The sequence below is a fragment of the Haliotis cracherodii genome, unplaced genomic scaffold (assembly GCF_022045235.1).
Source record: "Haliotis cracherodii isolate W230 unplaced genomic scaffold, xgHalCrac1.p SCAF_11, whole genome shotgun sequence".
Classification (NCBI taxonomy): domain Eukaryota; kingdom Metazoa; phylum Mollusca; class Gastropoda; order Lepetellida; family Haliotidae; genus Haliotis; species Haliotis cracherodii.
The window spans coordinates 9,494,957-9,513,336 of record NW_027266266.1 but is presented as its reverse complement, the minus strand read 5'-3'; the positions used below and the strand labels follow the sequence as shown (position 1 = coordinate 9,513,336).

At 44.9% G+C, this 18,380-nt stretch overlaps 1 protein-coding gene across 1 annotated transcript in view; it reads left to right on the top strand.

Moving 5' to 3' along the window:
* LOC139456205 (E3 ubiquitin-protein ligase TRIM37-like) overlaps nucleotides 1–18,380 on the top strand; it is a 72,932-nt gene that overhangs the window by 25,601 nt on the left and 28,951 nt on the right. The window contains exons 2-10 of the mRNA XM_071237759.1: nucleotides 3,276–3,377; nucleotides 5,868–5,908; nucleotides 6,863–6,982; nucleotides 7,938–8,025; nucleotides 10,380–10,502; nucleotides 11,617–11,740; nucleotides 12,846–13,038; nucleotides 13,634–13,766; nucleotides 14,971–15,047. Of these exons, the coding sequence (XP_071093860.1) occupies nucleotides 3,276–3,377; nucleotides 5,868–5,908; nucleotides 6,863–6,982; nucleotides 7,938–8,025; nucleotides 10,380–10,502; nucleotides 11,617–11,740; nucleotides 12,846–13,038; nucleotides 13,634–13,766; nucleotides 14,971–15,047 (1,001 nt within the window). The remainder of the gene's footprint in view (nucleotides 1–3,275; nucleotides 3,378–5,867; nucleotides 5,909–6,862; nucleotides 6,983–7,937; nucleotides 8,026–10,379; nucleotides 10,503–11,616; nucleotides 11,741–12,845; nucleotides 13,039–13,633; nucleotides 13,767–14,970; nucleotides 15,048–18,380) is intronic.

The following is an 18,380-nucleotide window of genomic DNA, read 5'->3' as shown; positions in this document are numbered from 1 at the left end:
TTACATTCTGAACTGGAAGATAGCCTAGTCGTTACAGTGTTCTCTTGTTTGGTTAAGGGTTCGACAGTGGTTTCAGTGTGTGAAGCCCATTCTTGGTGTCCGCTACCTGAATTTATGGCTGCTATTTTCCTAAAGGTGGTGTAAAACCGTTTTGTATACTGTGTTCTAACCTAGGACTTTAATTATTTGTTTGTTTTTTATAGTTGGTTCTTGAGACTGACCATCAAAATATTACTGAAATTAGAAGGAAAGAAAAATATAACTGTGACAAAAAACAACTTGGCCAACTCTTATTTCAAATTACTTGAAATGAAAAAAAACCCTGCTGTTCTAAAGAAAAGGTGAATAATATGTGTAAAAATGTCTTTATTCTAACAAGAAAAACAATCAATTATTTTTCGGTAACATTCCGCAATTGTATTTTCATGATGGTGTCGCCTGCATGTTTGTTATTCAATCAATTGTAGCAGTACTAATTGGGAAGTTTGTTGGAAAATTGGAAAATTGTTTCTATTTATCTTTCAATGACCCACCATGAATTATAGGCCAAAACATTCGTCAATCTACTAATAAATTACAAAAGGCCTAATGGTTTTTTTTGTAAAAATAAAAGAGAGTTTAAAATATTATGATTTTTCAAACAATTGCTGCCTCAGCTTTTCAAGTTGTGTAATATAAACATATTCTTTCGATCAATATAAAGTTCATTTCGTGTCAATTGCTTGTCAAAAGCAGAAAATAAAATGTTATTTCTATCTTAATCTTGCCTACTCTCTTTCAAACAAATAATTGCCTGAATTCAACAGTTGATATGCTGGCTACGATGTATTCTAAGTCCCAAAATAAACATCCTATTACCATTTATTCTGAGAACCATCCTATCACTGTCAAAGAAAAGAAACTTTAATTCATCAAATTTGGACAAAGGAGTAATTTCGAGATGGGAAGAATCCCTCCCAATTTCATGTCTGGATATTTGAGCTGTGTCAACTTACAATGTCTCTACCCTGCCGGGAAAATCAAAGAATCGCTCAACTGTTGAGCTGCACTTTTGGCTTTGGTTGTAAATCAAATAGGAGATATTGATTGGAGGGCAGACTTTTGTGAAAAAGGAGATTGCACAATTTGTTGATCACTAAACCGTATAAACTGCTTCTCCTCTGCCCTGGCTCTGAGTGTAAGACCATCATGAATTGAGTTGTGTTTCGTGAAGGTTCAAATGTTGTTTTATGGATTCATGATTTGTGCAGAGTAAAAACAGTTTTTGATTGATTGGGGCTGCTTGATTTGGAATATTTACTGATTTTAAACTTTTTGGGATGACATACAACGCTTGGAATATTTTGTATTTTTTTCGATATCGTTACATGTATTTGATGCATTCTGTAGGTTATGATCTCATCTTGGCTAAATAGCTCGTGCTGGTGGCACATTATTTCTCAGGAAAAGAGGATTTATTTGTGTGTATAACCATGTTAGGATGCTGTCCACTACTCAGTGATGATTTGTAAACCATTTATTCATAAAAAGGTCCCGATATTATCCTTGTAGTGCACATGAATGCATTTGATACAGGGAGAAATGGATTCTTCGTTGTAGAGATGTCGTGAAGGTTTGGAGGAGAATGATTATAGTTTGTGATGAAGCATTTAACAATATTACATCATGAAGGATGATTGCAGATTCGACACAGATTTGTCTCAACTCTGAATGCTGCCATGGGGATACCGAGTTAGAAGAGGTCACCAGATCTGATCACCAGAATCAGTTTTTGAAATAATTTAATACCCAACAAGACAGTCGGGCAGGTGACCCAAAAATGTTGCCAGCCCATCTTCAAAGTTACCTGCCTGCATTCAGACATTATAAATATTGAAAAGTCTCGGAAAATAAGAGGCAAATCATGTCTTGATTCATTTGAAATAATGCTTTCAATTATTTGAGAATTTACGAGAAGTTATAATAACATTGAATACGTAAATTGGTTTAAAATTATCTGCCAGACTGTCAGGCAGGTAGAGGATATCTTCATGCAGCCCTACAGAGAAGTTACTAGCCACGGGCATTTGGGCAGGATTGGTCACCATGATTGGTCGTAAGAGGCGACTTGGTGGATTGGGTGGTCAGGCTCTGTGACTTGATGGTGTGTCATTGTTCCCTGACAACGTGGATTGTTTCTCCAATTTCTGTGACTCGATTGTCTGGTCAAAACTTGATTATTTACTGGCCCTCGGTCATATAGCTGGAGTATTGCTGAGTTGCACATTAAGCAACAAACACATTTAACTCTAAATGAATATAAGATACTCACAATTATTTAGAGAACAAGTTACTAGCCACAAGGAATGCCCAGAGTGAATTAATGTTTGTGCCTTTTCAAAGGTCTTTTTAACTTTATTTAATGAGGGACATCTATTCAATAATTCCCAGTTATGTGTAGGTTATTCTCCATATTTTCTTTTTCTTTTTTTGACTGCCTCCGTGGTTTAGAGGTAGAGCATCCGCCCGGAGAGCAGAAGGTCCTTAGGTTTGATACGTGGCCACATCATACCAAAACACGTTAAAAGATGGTCTTGTTGTTACCCTGTCTGTTAAACTGTGGCATGGTATCTCAGTGTGCTAGCACTATAAATCGGCTTCAATCCGGACTAGTACAAGCAGCCACACACACACACACATGTAACATCATGAACAATGGATGACCTCTACTTGTGAAATTGCATTTATTTTTCTACCCCCATTATATGTGACAGTGAGACGTTACACCGATGCATTGGTTGATGATCGCATTCTTTTACTTCTCGATATAAGTATTGGTCACAGTCACACACAAAGCAAAAAACATTTATTCTAACCTTAAGTGTTCGCTTTAATAACTTATTAGTGGTGAAAACTTAGTAGTGAAAATTAGTGGTAAAAATAAAAATATTTTCATCCATTGCGCCATATTTGACACTGCCAACTGTAAATCGTCAGTGTGCCAGGTGTTTGGCCATCCTGTCTATGAGAAAGATGCCTGTCGGATCCTGAGCAATGTATCGTGATATGTATTGGATCGCACAGTTGGTGTATCGTCTAATTATATGCATGTAAATGGAAATGCAAGGTCCCTGCTGTTGTTGTACTGTAGCCAGTTTTGCTTTGTTTGACTATGTGCAGAATAATGCCAAAAGTTGTGGCCCTTTCTTCATGACAGGATCTGCTAACCCTGGGTTTAAATCAAATACTCGATTATGACTTATGTTTACTAATATTTTGTATATTTATTAATACAGAGCCTGGCGGAGGTGTTCCGATGTTTCATCTGCATGGAAAAGCTGCGGGATGCCCGCCTCTGTCCCCACTGCTCCAAGCTGTGCTGCTTCTCCTGTATCAGGGTAGGTAACTCCTGTGTCCCCACTGCTTCTCCTGTATCAGGGTAGGTAACTCCTGTGTCCCCACTGCTTCTCCTGTATCAGGGTAGGTAACTCCTGTGTCCCTATTGCTTCTCCTGTATCAGGGTAGGTAACTCCTGTGTCCCCACTGCTTCTCCTGTATCAGGGTAGGTAACTCCGGTGTCCCCACTGCTCCAAGCTGTGCTGCTTCTCCTGTATCAGGGTAGGTAACTCCTGTGTCCCCACTGCTTCTCCTGTATCAGGGTAGGTAACTCCTGTGTCCCTGTTGCTTCTCCTGTATCAGGGTAGGTAACTCCTGTGTCCCTGTTGCTTCTCCTGTATCAGGGTAGGTAACTCCTGTGTCCCTATTGCTTCTCCTGTATCAGGGTAGGTAACTCCTGTGTCCCTATTGCTACTCCTGTATCAGGGTAGGTAACTCCTGTGTCCCCACTGCTCCAAGCTGTGCTGCTTCTCCTGTATCAGGATTAGGTAACTCCTGTGTCCCCACTGCTCCAAGCTGTGCTGCTTCTCCTGTATCAGGATTAGGTAACTCCTGTGTCCCCACTGCTCCAAGCTGTGCTGCTTCTCCTGTATCAGGGTAGGTAACTCCTGTGTCCCCACTGCTTCTCCTGTATCAGGATTAGGTAACTCCTGTGTCCCCACTGCTCCAAGCTGTGCTGCTTCTCCTGTATCAGGGTAGGTAACTCCTGTGTCCCTATTGCTTCTCCTGTATCAGGGTAGGTAACTCCGGTGTCCCCACTGCTTCTCCTGTATCAGGATTAGGTAACTCTTGTGTCCCCACTGCTCCAAGCTGTGCTGCTTCTCCTGTATCAGGGTAGGTAACTCCTGTCTCTCCACTGCTCCAAGCTGTGCTGCCTCTCCTGTATCAGGGTAGGTAACTCCTGTGTCCCCACTGCTCCAAGCTGTGCTGCTTCTCCTGTATCAGGGTAGGTAACTCTTGTGTCCCCACTGCTCCAAGCTGCACTGCTTCTCCTGTATCAGAGTAGGTACATCCTCTGTCCCCATTGCTTCTCCTGTGACAGGGTAGGTAACTCCTATGTCCCCACTGCTTCTCCTGTTACAGGGTAGGTAACTCCTATGTCGCCACTGCTTCTCCTGTTACAGGGTAGGTAACTCCTATGTCCCCACTGCTTCTTCTGTTACAGGGTAGGTAACTCCTATGTCCCCACTGCTTCTCCTGTTACAGGGTAGGTAACTCCTATGTCCCCACTGCTTCTCCTGTTACAGGGTAGGTAACTCCTATGTCGCCACTGCTTCTCCTGTTACAGGGTAGGTAACTCCTATGTCCCCACTGCTTCTTCTGTTACAGGGTAGGTAACTCCTATGTCCCCACTGCTTCTCCTGTTACAGGGTAGGTAACTCCTATGTCCCCACTGCTTCTTCTGTGACAGGGTAGGTAACTCCTGTGTCTCCACTGCTTCTCCTGTTTCAGGGTAGGTAACTCCTGTGTCCCCACTGCTTCTTCTGTGACAGGGTAGGTAACTCCTGTGTCTCCATTGCTACTTCTGTGACAGGGTAGGTAACTCCTATGTCGCCACTGCTTCTCCTGTATCAGGGTAGGTAACTCCTGTGTCTCCACTGCTGCTCCTGTATCAGGGTAGGTAACTCCTGTGTCCCCACTGCTTCTCCTGTATCAGGGTAGGTAACTCCTGTGTCTCCACTGCTTCTCCTGTATCAGGGTAGGTAACTCCTGTGTCTCCACTGCTGCTCCTGTATCAGGGTAGGTAACTCCTGTGTCCCCACTGCTGCTCCTGTATCAGGGTAGGTAACTCCTGTGTCTCCATTGCTGTGAGCTGTGCTGCTTCTCCTGTATTAATACGTTTTCCAGGTGTACACAGTTGGATGTTAACATTTATTGAATTTTGAAGACAACAATAAGACAACACAAGTGTAAACATGAGTGGTGTCACCCTGGACAAGTGACTTAGTTCAAATGTGCCTCTGTTCACCCAGCAGGGAATGGGTACACGATATGTGAGGTGGATGTAAAAACCTTCTAGCGCCTTTTGGCAGCTAGGGTTGTATACTCCCCAGGGAGTTGAGAATGATAACTGGAATGCAAAAGGATCCACTGGTCGGGGAACAAATAAAAACCGCATTTGAGCAGATAATAGTACCTGGATACCTGCGGTTTATAAATGTGTAGTTTAAAAAAAATTAATTAATAAGAACTTTCATTTGGGTTTGTTGTGTTTACAAACTGTGTGAAATCTGTTTAGATGTATTTGTAAAGCATTTAAAAATATATGTCTCATGATTTGTTTAATATAATTTGAAATACATATTAATTTCCTGAGAGTGTATTATTCTTGAACAAAATTGAAATTTGAATATTGTACTAGATGCCTTTGTTGAAAGAATGTCTTGAAGTAGTTCAATATTTCATCTGAAACCAAAATTCCAAGTGCACCAACCCTGCAAGCCACGATGATGAAATTACCAGTCATTTATGATATGTGTGTATGTCCACAGAGATGGCTGACGGAGCAAAGGTCACAGTGCCCCCACTGCAGGTATGTCACGTTCAGGACACATGGTACAGGCAACTCACAGTACCGGTATCAACATGCATCTGGGGAGGAGGGGGGAAGTTTAGCACCAATTATATAGTTTCATACACTTGCTGGGGCGGTCGGGTAGCCTAGTTGTTAAAGCGTTCGCTCGTCACGCCGAAAACCCGGGTTCGATTCCCGACATGGGTACAATGTGTGAAGCCCATTTCTGGTGTCCCCCACCGTGATATTGCTGGATTATTGCTAAAAGCGGCGTAAAACCAAACTCACTCACTCACTCATACACTTGCTGAAAAGTTTGTAGAAATCCATTGGATGTTTGTTTCTTCAAGGGGATTGCATGTTGTCATATCATATGATGTAAGAATTGTCATGGAACGCTTACAAAGCATGTCAGTATGAGAAAATTTCCTGTAAGCAAAATTTGTTTCAGTAAAAACTTTGATGTGATATTATTTTTCAGAATGGATATTTTATATAGAACTATATAACTGATGCTTCACTGTTTTCCAGTGTCTCCCCTCTCTCTCTTCTCTTTCAATCTCTCTCTCTCCCTCCCCCTTTCTCTCTTCTCTTTCAATCTCTCTCTCTCCCTCCCCCTTTCTCTCTTCTCTTTCAATCTCTCTCTCTCCGTCCCCCTTTCTCTCTTCTCTTTCAATCTCTCTCTCTCTCCCCTTTCTCTCTTCTCTTCAATCTCTCTCTCTCCCTCCCCCTTTCTCTCTTCTCTTTCAATCTCTCTCTCCCCCTTTCTCTCTTCTCTTTCAATCTCTCTCTCTCTCCGTCCCCCTTTCTCTCTTCTCTTTCAATCTCTCTCTCTCCGTCCCCCTTTCTCTCTTCTGTTTCAATCACTCTCTCTCCCTCCCCCTTTCTCTCTCTCTCTCTCTCTCTCTCTGTAGATATTTGCCAATAGAAGTGCACAGTAATGTTTATGGAAGTTGTTCTCCATGTTTACAGAGCATCGTTGCACCTCCATGAGCTGGTCAACTGCCGGTGGGCAGAGGAGGTGACCCAGCAGCTGGACACCTTGCAGCACTGTGCCCCGCCCCCTCGCACAGACAACGTGGAGAAAGATCAGTAAGTGAAGGCTGTCAAGGGCAGACAATTCACACTTGACCTTGGTCTGGAAAACAGATGCAGAAGCTTCAAGTCTTATGTCTAGTTCCTCTGAATCCAATGCTGTCAAGTTTAATCTTCGAATATGTGATTTTGTAATGTTTCGATCTTTGAGGCTAAAACTGTATAACTTAGTTATCCGGCACAAGTAACTCAGGGAGTACAACAAAATGAGTTATTCCTAACTTTAACGTAGGCGAACAGATCGCTTTGAGGAATGAGACCCTGATCCTCAATGACACACTTGTTCACCTCGATAATAATAATATTCCACCTGCCTGTACAAGTTTTAAAAAAAAGTTAATTCTGCGAATCCTTTGTTTTGTATATTTGTGTCTAAAAGATTCTGAAAATATGTTCAAGAAACACAGGCAAAAATAAGTTCCTAGTAACACTTTTAAATATAAAGCACCTGTCAGACAGTCTGAGACGGGTTGTTTTTGTGTCACATGGTCAACTTTTACAACAGGCCCATGCTTGCTGTAAAAGGCGACTTTGCTTGTTGAAAGAGGTAACTTATGGGATCGCGTGTTCAGGCTGGCTGAACTGGTTGATGCATGTCATCATATCCCAATTGCATGGACCGATGCTCATGATGTCAATCACTGGATTGTCTGGTTCAGACTTGATTATTTACGGACTGCCGTCATATAGCTGGAATATTGCTGAGTGGGGCATTTTAACAACAAGCAAACAAACAAAAATCATGATCTCAGTTATTCTCATATGAAGTTAGTTCTGTTTGTTGTTCGGTCCAGGATATAAGAAATCTGAACTTGTTGACTGCACTGGCAATTTATAAGACTTGCCAGCCCAGCTGGTGGGCTTGAATTTATCTGTATGTTAAGCACAGCTAGACAACACTTGTATAAGGTGATGGACTGGTTGGTCAGGTTGAACGTGGTTGTTTTTGCAGCTGTGAAGAGCACCAGGAGAAGGTGACCGTCTACTGCTGGACGTGCAAGATCTGTATCTGCCATCAGTGTGCCCTCTGGGGAGGGACGGTAAGCACAGATTAATCCCCCATGGTACTCCCATGACCCCCATTTTGAACTCTTTACTTTCCTTATGGTGCTTTCTCATTGTTCTGCCACCAAATCTCTCCCACTGATCCCCACCTAATCTGTCCCACTGATGCCCCGAATCTGTCCCATTGATGCCCCAAATCTCTCCCATTGACGCCCCAAATCTGTTCCCTCTGACACACAAAATCTGTCCCACTGATGTCCCAAATCTCTCCCACTGACGCCCCGAATGTGTCCCATTGATGCCCCAAATCTGTCCCATTGATGCCCTAAATCTGTCCCATTGATGCCCCAAATCTGTCCCATTGATGCCCTAAATCTGTCCCATTGATGCCCCAAATCTGTCCCATTGATGCCCCAAATCTGTCCCATTGATGCCCCAAATCTCTCCCATTGATGCCTCAAATATGTCCCATTGATGCCCTAAATCTGTCCCACTGACGCCCCAAATCTCTCCCATTGATGTCCCAAATCTGTCCCATTGATGCCCTAAATCTGTCCCACTGATGACCCAAATCTGTTCCCTCTGACACCCAAAATCTGTCCCATTGATGCCCCAAATCTGTCCCATTGATGCCCGAAATCTGTCCCATTGATGCCCAAAATCTGTCCCATTGACGCCCCAAATCTGTTCCCTCTGACACCCAAAATCTGTCCCATTGATGCCCCAAATCTCTCCCATTGACGCCCCAAATCTGTTCCCTCTGACAACCAAAATCTGTCCCATTGATGTCCCAAATCTGTCCCACTGACGCCCCGAATGTGTCCCATTGATGCCCCAAATCTGTCCCATTGATGCCCTAAATCTGTCCCATTGATGCCCTAAATCTGTCCCATTGATGCCCCAAATCTGTGCCATTGATGCCCCAAATCTGTGCCATTGATGCCCGAAATATGTCCCATTGATGCCCCAAATCTGTCCCATTGATGCCCCAAATCTGTCCCATTGATGCCTCAAATCTGTCCCATTGATGCCCTAAATCTGTCCCACTGACGCCCCAAATCTCTCCTATTGATGCCTCAAATCTCTCCCATTGATGCCCCAAATCTGTCCCATTGATGCCCCAAATCTCTCCCATTGATGCCCTAAATCTGTCCCACTGACGCCCCAAATTTGTCCCATTGATGTCCCAAATCTCTCCCACTGACGCCCCAAATCTGTCCCATTGATGCCCCAAATCTGTCCCATTGATGCCCTAAATCTGTCCCATTGATGCCCCAAATCTGTTCCCTCTGACACCCAAAATCTGTCCCATTGATGTCCCAAATCTCTCCCATTGACGCCCCAAATCTGTTCCCTCTGACAACCAACATCTGTCCCATTGATGTCCCAAATCTCTCCCACTGACGCCCCGAATGTGTCCCATTGATGCCCCAAATCTGTCCCATTGATGCCCTAAATCTGTCCCATTGATGCCCCAAATCTGTCCCATTAATGCCCCAAATGTCCCATTGATGCCCTAAATCTGTCCCATTGATGCCCCAAATCTGTCCCATTGATGCCCCAAATCTCTCCCATTGATGCCTCAAATCTCTCCCATTGATGCCCTAAATCTGTCCCACTGACGCCCCAAATCTCTCCTATTGATGCCTCAAATCTCTCCCATTGATGCCCTAAATCTGTCCCATTGACGCCCCAAATCTGTCCCATTGATGTCCCAAATCTGTCCCACTGACGCCCCAAATATCTCCCATTGATGCCCCAAATCTGTCCCATTGATGCCCCAAATCTGTCCCACTGACGCCCAAAATTTGTCCCATTGATGTTCCAAATCTCTCCCACTGACGCCCCAAATCTGTCCCATTGATGCCCCAAATCTGTCCCATTGATGCCCTAAATCTGTCCCACTGATGCCCCAAATCTGTCCCATTGATGCCCCAATTCTGTCCCATTGATGCCTCAAATCTCTCCCACTGATGCCCCAAATCTGTCCCATTGATGTCCCAAATCTCTCCAACTGACGCCCCAAATCTGTCCCATTGATGCCCCAAATCTCTCCCACTGATGCCCCAAATCTCTGCCATTATTTTGTTGCAATCTCATTAAAACCAGAACGTAAAATAGAACATTGTGTTTGTGAACCCTAGTTAAACTTTGCCTGACCATGCTATAGGAGTGATGTACTGGTTCTTGAGCCAGTCAGATGTTAAACAATTCAGCTTCTATTCTTCACCACCTCAATCAAATGTTAGACCCTATTTCACCACCTCTCCTGACACCGATTGGCACTGATTCACCTGATCTGCATGGTAGTATCATATCTGAGTAAGAGATTGGAGTTTAATGAGATTGGAGTTTGATGAGATTGTCACTGTTGTGTCCTGTTGTCCAGCACTCCGGTCACACGTTCAAGCCGCTGGACTCCGTGTACGAGGAGCATGTCAAAAAGATCACGATGGACATGACCCAGCTGAGACGGAAGCACGTGGAACTCATCAGCCTTGTCCAGGATGTGGTACGTGTTGATTTCTGCCTCTACTGTTCCACAAGTCAAAACGTGAAATTAGTCAGACATTTGAGGATACTGTGACAAGAGAAGCACTTTATGGTGATGTGTCGTAGCTAAGTAGTGGAGGCCATGATTGTTGTGCCAAACAGCTGAGTTTGGGGAAGACGGTTAAATATGGCTAGAATATACTGATTTAATTAAACTGTTCCACTAGCACTTTATGGTGATGTTTGATGTAGCTGAGCAATGATGGGCCTTGTTTGATGAAGGGCCTTGTTTGGTTAAGGCCATTGTTTGGAAGGTCAGTGTAATCTATATATATATATCTCAATGTGAAATGTTTTCAAGAAAGGGGACATCACTAACACTGGATTAAAACTAAAACCATTGTCAAATTTCTTAAATATGAGGCAAGGATGAAATTTCATGCTTCCCATACTAAAATGTAGACCAAATAGCGTTTCAGTGAGTGTAGTCAATGGACATTCCCACATGGGAATTCCATTTCAGTTAACGCCCAAATAAGGCTCCCAACATTCCATGCTTGTTGAAAGAGCAGACAGAAAACGGGATCTGCTGGTAATGTGACTTAGCAAGCCACGCTGATGTATATGATATGCTGGCTGGCTAAAGCAACATGCACTGACTGACTTGTAGCGCACAACAAGTAATTCACATTCAACCTTAACCTGACATCAATTTAACCTTTCAAGTTTCCTTGGTGTTCTTGATGACAGTGAGGGGGCACAGGTGGCCCAGTCGTCTAAGGCGTCGCGATTCGCTGTGCAGAGTTGCGTCCCTTGGGCACGCCAGAAACCTATGATTGTGGGTTCGAATCCCGGTTCGCCCGAATTATGTTTCTAGGTTTGTCAGCACCATACCCATGCTCGTGGGTTTCACCGAAGTGGTAAACGTCTGAGACCTGCATCACTTCGGGCTTTCCTCCCACATTAAGCTGACATGCTGCGATATACTGTAATACTGTTAAAAGCGGTGTTAAACCCAACTCACTCACTCACTCTCTAGATGACAGTGAGTTGTGTCCCTTTGGCATGCCTAAAAACTAAATGAAGAAAGTTGACATCCAGTACGTAGGTACATCGTGTGTATCATGTTCCAGGAGCGGAACATCGAGAGTGTGAAGAACGCCAAAGACGAGAGAGTGAGGGAGATCCGCAATGCCGTGGAGCTGATGATCGCCAGGCTGGAGTCCCAGCTGAAGAGCAAGCTGATGACACTCATGGGTAGGTCCATCCTCCTCAGCAACACCTCTGTCGCCACTGCTTCTGTCAGTAATGCCCTAACTCCAATGTTGTTGAGACCGCGGCCGTGGTCTCGTGGTAGACTGTCGGGGGTTCGGGGGTTTGGTCCCCAGACGTGTTATACCAAAAGACGATGAAAGATGGTACTCGTTATTACCCTGCCTGGCGCTCAGCATCAAGGGGCTAACAAGGACTGTTCAGCTTGGAGTCTGTATACTGTGTCTGAGTGGGGTATTCATGTTAAAACTGAAGCATGGTGTCTAAGTGTGCTAGCACTCTAAAATCGGTATTCGTCTGGACTAGTACAAGCAGCCCCCTATAAACACACGTGAGCATCAACCTGTGCCGATTCTACCCCGGATCTCCGCAGGGGGATTCTGTTAAGACACAGGGATGGCGACACTGAGGTATCAGTCAGCTACCTGGGCCCTCCTTGTTTATCAAAGTATGGAAGTTACAATTGTTGTAGCACAAAGATAGCTTCAATTCAGGTCTCAAATAACTGCTGAAACAATGAGGTTCAACAAATACGGATTTCAATCTACCTGGACAGCTGCCTGTCTGGGATGTTTAGATCCAACTCTTCACTTTATGTACCTCTCCTCTCATGAGATGTGGGTTCGAATCCTGGTTCGCCCCAATTATGTTTCTAGGTTTGTCAGCACCATACCCATGCTCGTGGGTGTCACAGAAGTGGTAAATGTCTGAGACCTGCATCACTTCGGGCTTTCCTCCCACATTAAGCTGACATGCCGCGATATAACTGGAATACTGTTAATAGCGGCGGCAAACCCAACTTACTCACTCATTCATCTCATGAGAAGCAGTTTTAACCAAAAATATGGGTGATTTTTCACTTTGTTGACATCTTCACATGCTCTTGTGAAGCACTTGATGTAGACCTGATGAGACTGAGCCAGCAGGTTCTCCCATTAAGTAACCCTTCACACTAAGCCATCTGGTTCACACCCTTCTCAGGGTGAAGCCCATTTTTGGTGTCCCCCGCCGTGATATTGCTGGAATATTGCTAAAAGTGGCGTAAAACCAAACTCACTCACTCACTCACTCACACCCTTCTCTTCTACAGGTCAGCGGAACCAGCTGTCCCAGGAGACAGAGATGCTGGAGTCGGTCATCCAGAAGGTCAACCACAAGCTCACCATCAGCAGCAAGAGTGAGCTCATCCTGGAGACGAAGGAGTTGCTGGAGCTCTTCCGTCACGTCCATCGCCGGCCCATGGGGTCCTTCGTCACTGCCCCTGTACCTGCAGACTTCACCAGGTGAGTCTCATCATGTCCATCGCCGGCCCATGGGGTCCTTTGTCACTGCCCCTGTACCTGCAGACTTCACCAGGTGACCCTCATTAACACATAGGTTCCACTGTTTTAACAAATGTACAATGAACAGTGGATTAACTGTTGTTGAATGCTGTTGTGTATACCACGTCCAAGATATAGCCATGAAGCACTGCTTCTGAAGGCAAGATTCAGTTATCTGCATAAGACCTGAGACCGCTTCCGTGGTGTAGTGGTATTGTGTCCGCATGGAAAGCAGAAGCTCCAGGGTTCGATCCCCGCACACGTCATACCAAAAGATGTTAAAAGATGGTACTTGTTGTTACCCTGTCTGGTGCTGGCATAAAGGGGCTAAAACATGGACTGGTCAGCTTGGTGTCAGTATACTGTGTCTGAATGGGGTATTCATGTTAAACTGCAGCATGGTATCTCAGTGGGCTAGCACTATAATTCAGCATCAGTCTGGACTAGTACAAGCAGCCACACACAAACACGTGCATGCCCGTCACTATATAAGTGCAATAATCTTAGACGCGACATTAAACCCATTTCACCTCACCTCACCTCCTCCCTGTTTCAGCGAGATTGTCCCCCAGTACGACACCAGCACATTTGCCATGAAGAACTTCAGCGTGTTGCGACAGCGAGCTGACCCCTTCTACAGCCCCCCACTCAATGTGTCGGGGCTCAGCTGGAGGCTCAAGGTCTATCCGGTAGGTTGTTGTCTCAAAACCGATTACATCCACATGAATATAAAAATTTGTTAATGGGGAAACATTTAAGTTGGTTGGTTGGTTTGTTGTTTAATGCCACACTCAGCAATATTCCAGCTATATGACGGCGGTCTGTAAATAATCGAGTCTGGACCAGACAATCCAGTGATTGATATCATGAGCATCGATCCATGCAATTGGGATCGATGACATGCATCAACCAAATCAGGGAGCCTGACCACCCGATCCCGTTAGTCGCCTTTTACGGCAAGCATGGAAATATTTAAGAAGGCCATGGACCTTCATAGAGTGAAGGCCAAATGTGGAGCTTGCAATATGAGCTTGCAATATGCTATGGTCATGGATTTAATTGCTAAATTTGTCCTTGCTTTGATTCTTGGTCTGTCAGCACCAGGGGTGGTCGGGTAACCTAGTGGTTAAAGCGTTCGCTCATCATGCCGAAGACCCAGGTTCGATTCCCGACATGGGTACAATGTGTGAAGCCCATTTCTGGTGTCCCCCGCCGTGATATTGCTGGAATATTGCTACAAACGTATTGCGTATTGCGTAAAACCAAACTCACTCACTCACTCACTCACTGTCAGCACCATGCTCATGGAATTCGAAGTGGTGAACATCTGAAACTTACATAATCAAGTCTGGACAATGATTGGCATCATGAGCATCGATCTATGCAACTGGGATACGATCACATGTATCAACCAAGTCAGCGAATCTGACCACCTGATCCCGTTAGTTGCCTCTTACGACAAGCATATTCGCCTGTTACGGCAAGCATGGGTTGGTGAAGACCTATTCTACCCCGTATCTTCACAGGTTGAAAGTAGAAGCTGTCAAGCAGTGTTTTAGCTAATTCTGGAACACAGCCTCATTATAAACGTAAAAATGTTAAAATATGCTTGTGGGCATCTGTAAGTGATCATGTGACCAACCTCTCACCCAATAGAAAAGCTGAATATCTCGGGAACTCACAACAAACAAAAGCCTTGCCAGTGAGTTCCTCATTCTTGTACATGTATGTATATTGTACGCAGCACCTGGGGACCAGTACTGTTGATAAGTACGCTGTAGTGGAATAGAAGCTGTATGGTGTCTCTGTATATGTGTTTGTGCAGTACCTGGGGATAAGTACGCTGTAGTGGAATAGAAGCTGTATAGTGTCTCTATCTTTGTGTTTGTGCAGGATGGAAATGGTGTGGTGAGAGGGAACTACCTGTCTGTCTTTCTGGAGCTGTCTGCTGGCCTCCCGGAAACATCCAAGTGAGTGTACAGACAGGCATTCACCCGCTCGCTGGTTGTACGACCACCTTAACTTCTCCATGATTGCTGTTGTATAAATAATATTCAGAAATAGCTTCTTTTTGTTGGCTGAATTCCTGAAGTCGAATACAACCTGGAAGTGAAGTCATCAAATCGACGCAGCCTGTGCCAAAAACTTTGACACCACTACCCCAAACATGGCCCTTTGCATCGTTTTGAGGAGCTTTTTGTGTTACTCAGGGGTGAGAATCTTCTGCGGATCTGCGATTTTCCCCAAATTTCAGTTGCCACAAATTTGTTAAAATTGACCCCTGACCCCTCATAAACTCATATTATGGACCATGCTCCACTGAAAAGAAGTTTCAACTAAGAAGGAAAATATCCATTCTCATCCCTGGTAACTAAATGTTGTTAGCTGAGCTTACTAAACCAAACAGGATTTTACTAGACTCGGCTTAGGACTAGTGGCTATAGTTGCAGACTGCGGAAGTGTGTGTAACGAGTCTCAGGACTAGTGGCTATAGTTGCAGACTGCGAAGTGTGTGTAACGAGTCTCAGGACTAGTGGCTATAGTTGCAGACTGCGGAAGTGTGTGTAACGAGTCTCAGGACTAGTGGCTATAGTTGCAGACTGCGGAAGTGTGTGTAACGAGTCTAAGGACTAGTGGCTATAGTTGCAGACTGCGGAAGTGTGTGTAACGAGTCTAAGGACTAGTGGCTATAGTTGCAGACTGCGGAAGTGTGTGTAACGAGTCTAAGGACTAGTGGCTATAGTTGCAGACTGCGGAAGTGTGTGTAACGAGTCTCAGGACTAGTGGCTATAGTTGCAGACTGCGAAGTGTGTGTAACGAGTCTCAGGACTAGTGGCTATAGTTGCAGACTGCTGAAGTGTGTGTAACGAGTCTAAGGACTAGTGGCTATAGTTGCAGACTGCGGAAGTGTGTGTAACGAGTCTAAGTACTAGTGGCTATAGTTGCAGACTGCGGAAGTGTGTGTAACGAGTCTAAGGACTAGTGGCTATAGTTGCAGACTGCGGAAGTGTGTGTAACGAGTCTCAGGACTAGTGGCTATAGTTGCAGACTGCGGAAGTGTGTGTAACGAGTCTAAGGACTAGTGGCTATAGTTGCAGACTGCGGAAGTGTGTGTAACGAGTCTCAGGACTAGTGGCTATAGTTGCAGACTGCGGAAGTGTGTGTAACGAGTCTCAGGACTAGTGGCTATAGTTGCAGACTGCGGAAGTGTGTGTAACGAGTCTCAGGACTAGTGGCTATAGTTGCAGACTGCGGAAGTGTGTGTAACGAGTCTCAGGACTAGTGGCTATAGTTGCAGACTGCGAAGTGTGTGTAACGAGTCTCAGGACTAGTGGCTATAGTTGCAGACTGCGGAAGTGTGTGTAACGAGTCTCAGGACTAGTGGCTATAGTTGCAGACTGCGAAGTGTGTGTAACGAGTCTCAGGACTAGTGGCTATAGTTGCAGACTGCGAAGTGTGTGTAACGAGTCTCAGGACTAGTGGCTATAGTTGCAGACTGCGGAAGTGTGTGTAACGAGTCTCAGGACTAGTGGCTATAGTTGCAGACTGCGAAGTGTGTGTAACGAGTCTCAGGACTAGTGGCTATAGTTGCAGACTGCGGAAGTGTGTGTAACGAGTCTCAGGACTAGTGGCTATAGTTGCAGACTGCGAAGTGTGTGTAACGAGTCTCAGGACTAGTGGCTATAGTTGCAGACTGCGGAAGTGTGTGTAACGAGTCTCAGGACTAGTGGCTATAGTTGCAGACTGCGAAGTGTGTGTAACGAGTCTCAGGACTAGTGGCTATAGTTGCAGACTGCGAAGTGTGTGTAACGAGTCTCAGGACTAGTGGCTATAGTTGCAGACTGCGGAAGTGTGTGTAACGAGTCTCAGGACTAGTGGCTATAGTTGCAGACTGCGGAAGTGTGTGTAACGAGTCTCAGGACTAGTGGCTATAGTTGCAGACTGCGGAAGTGTGTGTAACGAGTCTCAGGACTAGTGGCTATAGTTGCAGACTGCGAAGTGTGTGTAACGAGTCTCAGGACTAGTGGCTATAGTTGCAGACTGCGGAAGTGTGTGTAACGAGTCTCAGGACTAGTGGCTATAGTTGCAGACTGCGGAAGTGTGTGTAACGAGTCTCAGGACTAGTGGCTATAGTTGCAGACTGCGAAGTGTGTGTAACGAGTCTCAGGACTAGTGGCTATAGTTGCAGACTGCGGAAGTGTGTGTAACGAGTCTCAGGACTAGTGGCTATAGTTGCAGACTGCGAAGTGTGTGTAACGAGTCTCAGGACTAGTGGCTATAGTTGCAGACTTCGAAGTGTGTGTAACGAGTCTCAGGACTAGTGGCTATAGTTGCAGACTGCGGAAGTGTGTGTAACGAGTCTCAGGACTAGTGGCTATAGTTGCAGACTGCGAAGTGTGTGTAACGAGTCTCAGGACTAGTGGCTATAGTTGCAGACTGCGGAAGTGTGTGTAACGAGTCTCAGGACTAGTGGCTATAGTTGCAGACTGCGAAGTGTGTGTAACGAGTCTCAGGACTAGTGGCTATAGTTGCAGACTGCTGAAGTGTGTGTAACTGTCTTGTTAATGTAGCAAGAGGACTTTGTGGTTTAAGGTCGTAGCCTTTTGCCAGGCCAGAAGTGTGTACAACTTTCATATGAAGATATCTAGGGGCATGTGACTTTCTTTCTTTGTAGTAGCACTGCATATGACATGTATTTTTCCAAACAGGAAGAGAAATCCTTTAACAGGAAGGGCATATGTAGCAGTGTCAGAAATAAATGCATGCCCGCCTGTCCGTGGCTGGTAACTTTTGCGTCGGGCTGCATGCATTTTCCTCTAGCTACCCGACTGTCTGGCAGATAATGTTTTGACTACTTACATATTCAGTTACGTCATAACCCCTTGTAGAATCTCAAGTAATTGTTTGCATTACATCAACTGAATCAAGACGCTATTTGTCTCTCATTTTTGGCGAGTTTTCAATTTTTATAATGTCTGAATGGGGGCAGGTAAATTTGAAGATGGGCAGGCAACACTTATTGGTCTCCTGCCCGACTGTCTTCTTAAGTTTAAAATTATTTAAAACACTGAAATGTGGTCCTATGTACAGTGCACCGGTGACAAATCAGGTGAAGGTCGAGGTCAGGTGAAGGTCGAGGTCAGGTGAAGGTCAAGGTTGGTCGTGGATAGTAGTAAGATGGACGTCAAAGCATCAAGCTCGATTCCTGAGTGTTTCTAGGGCTCCAGTCCTGCCAAACACTGAAACGCATGTTGTACAAAGTGTCTCCTTTGGCAAGTGACTTTGTTCAAAAGATACCGGTA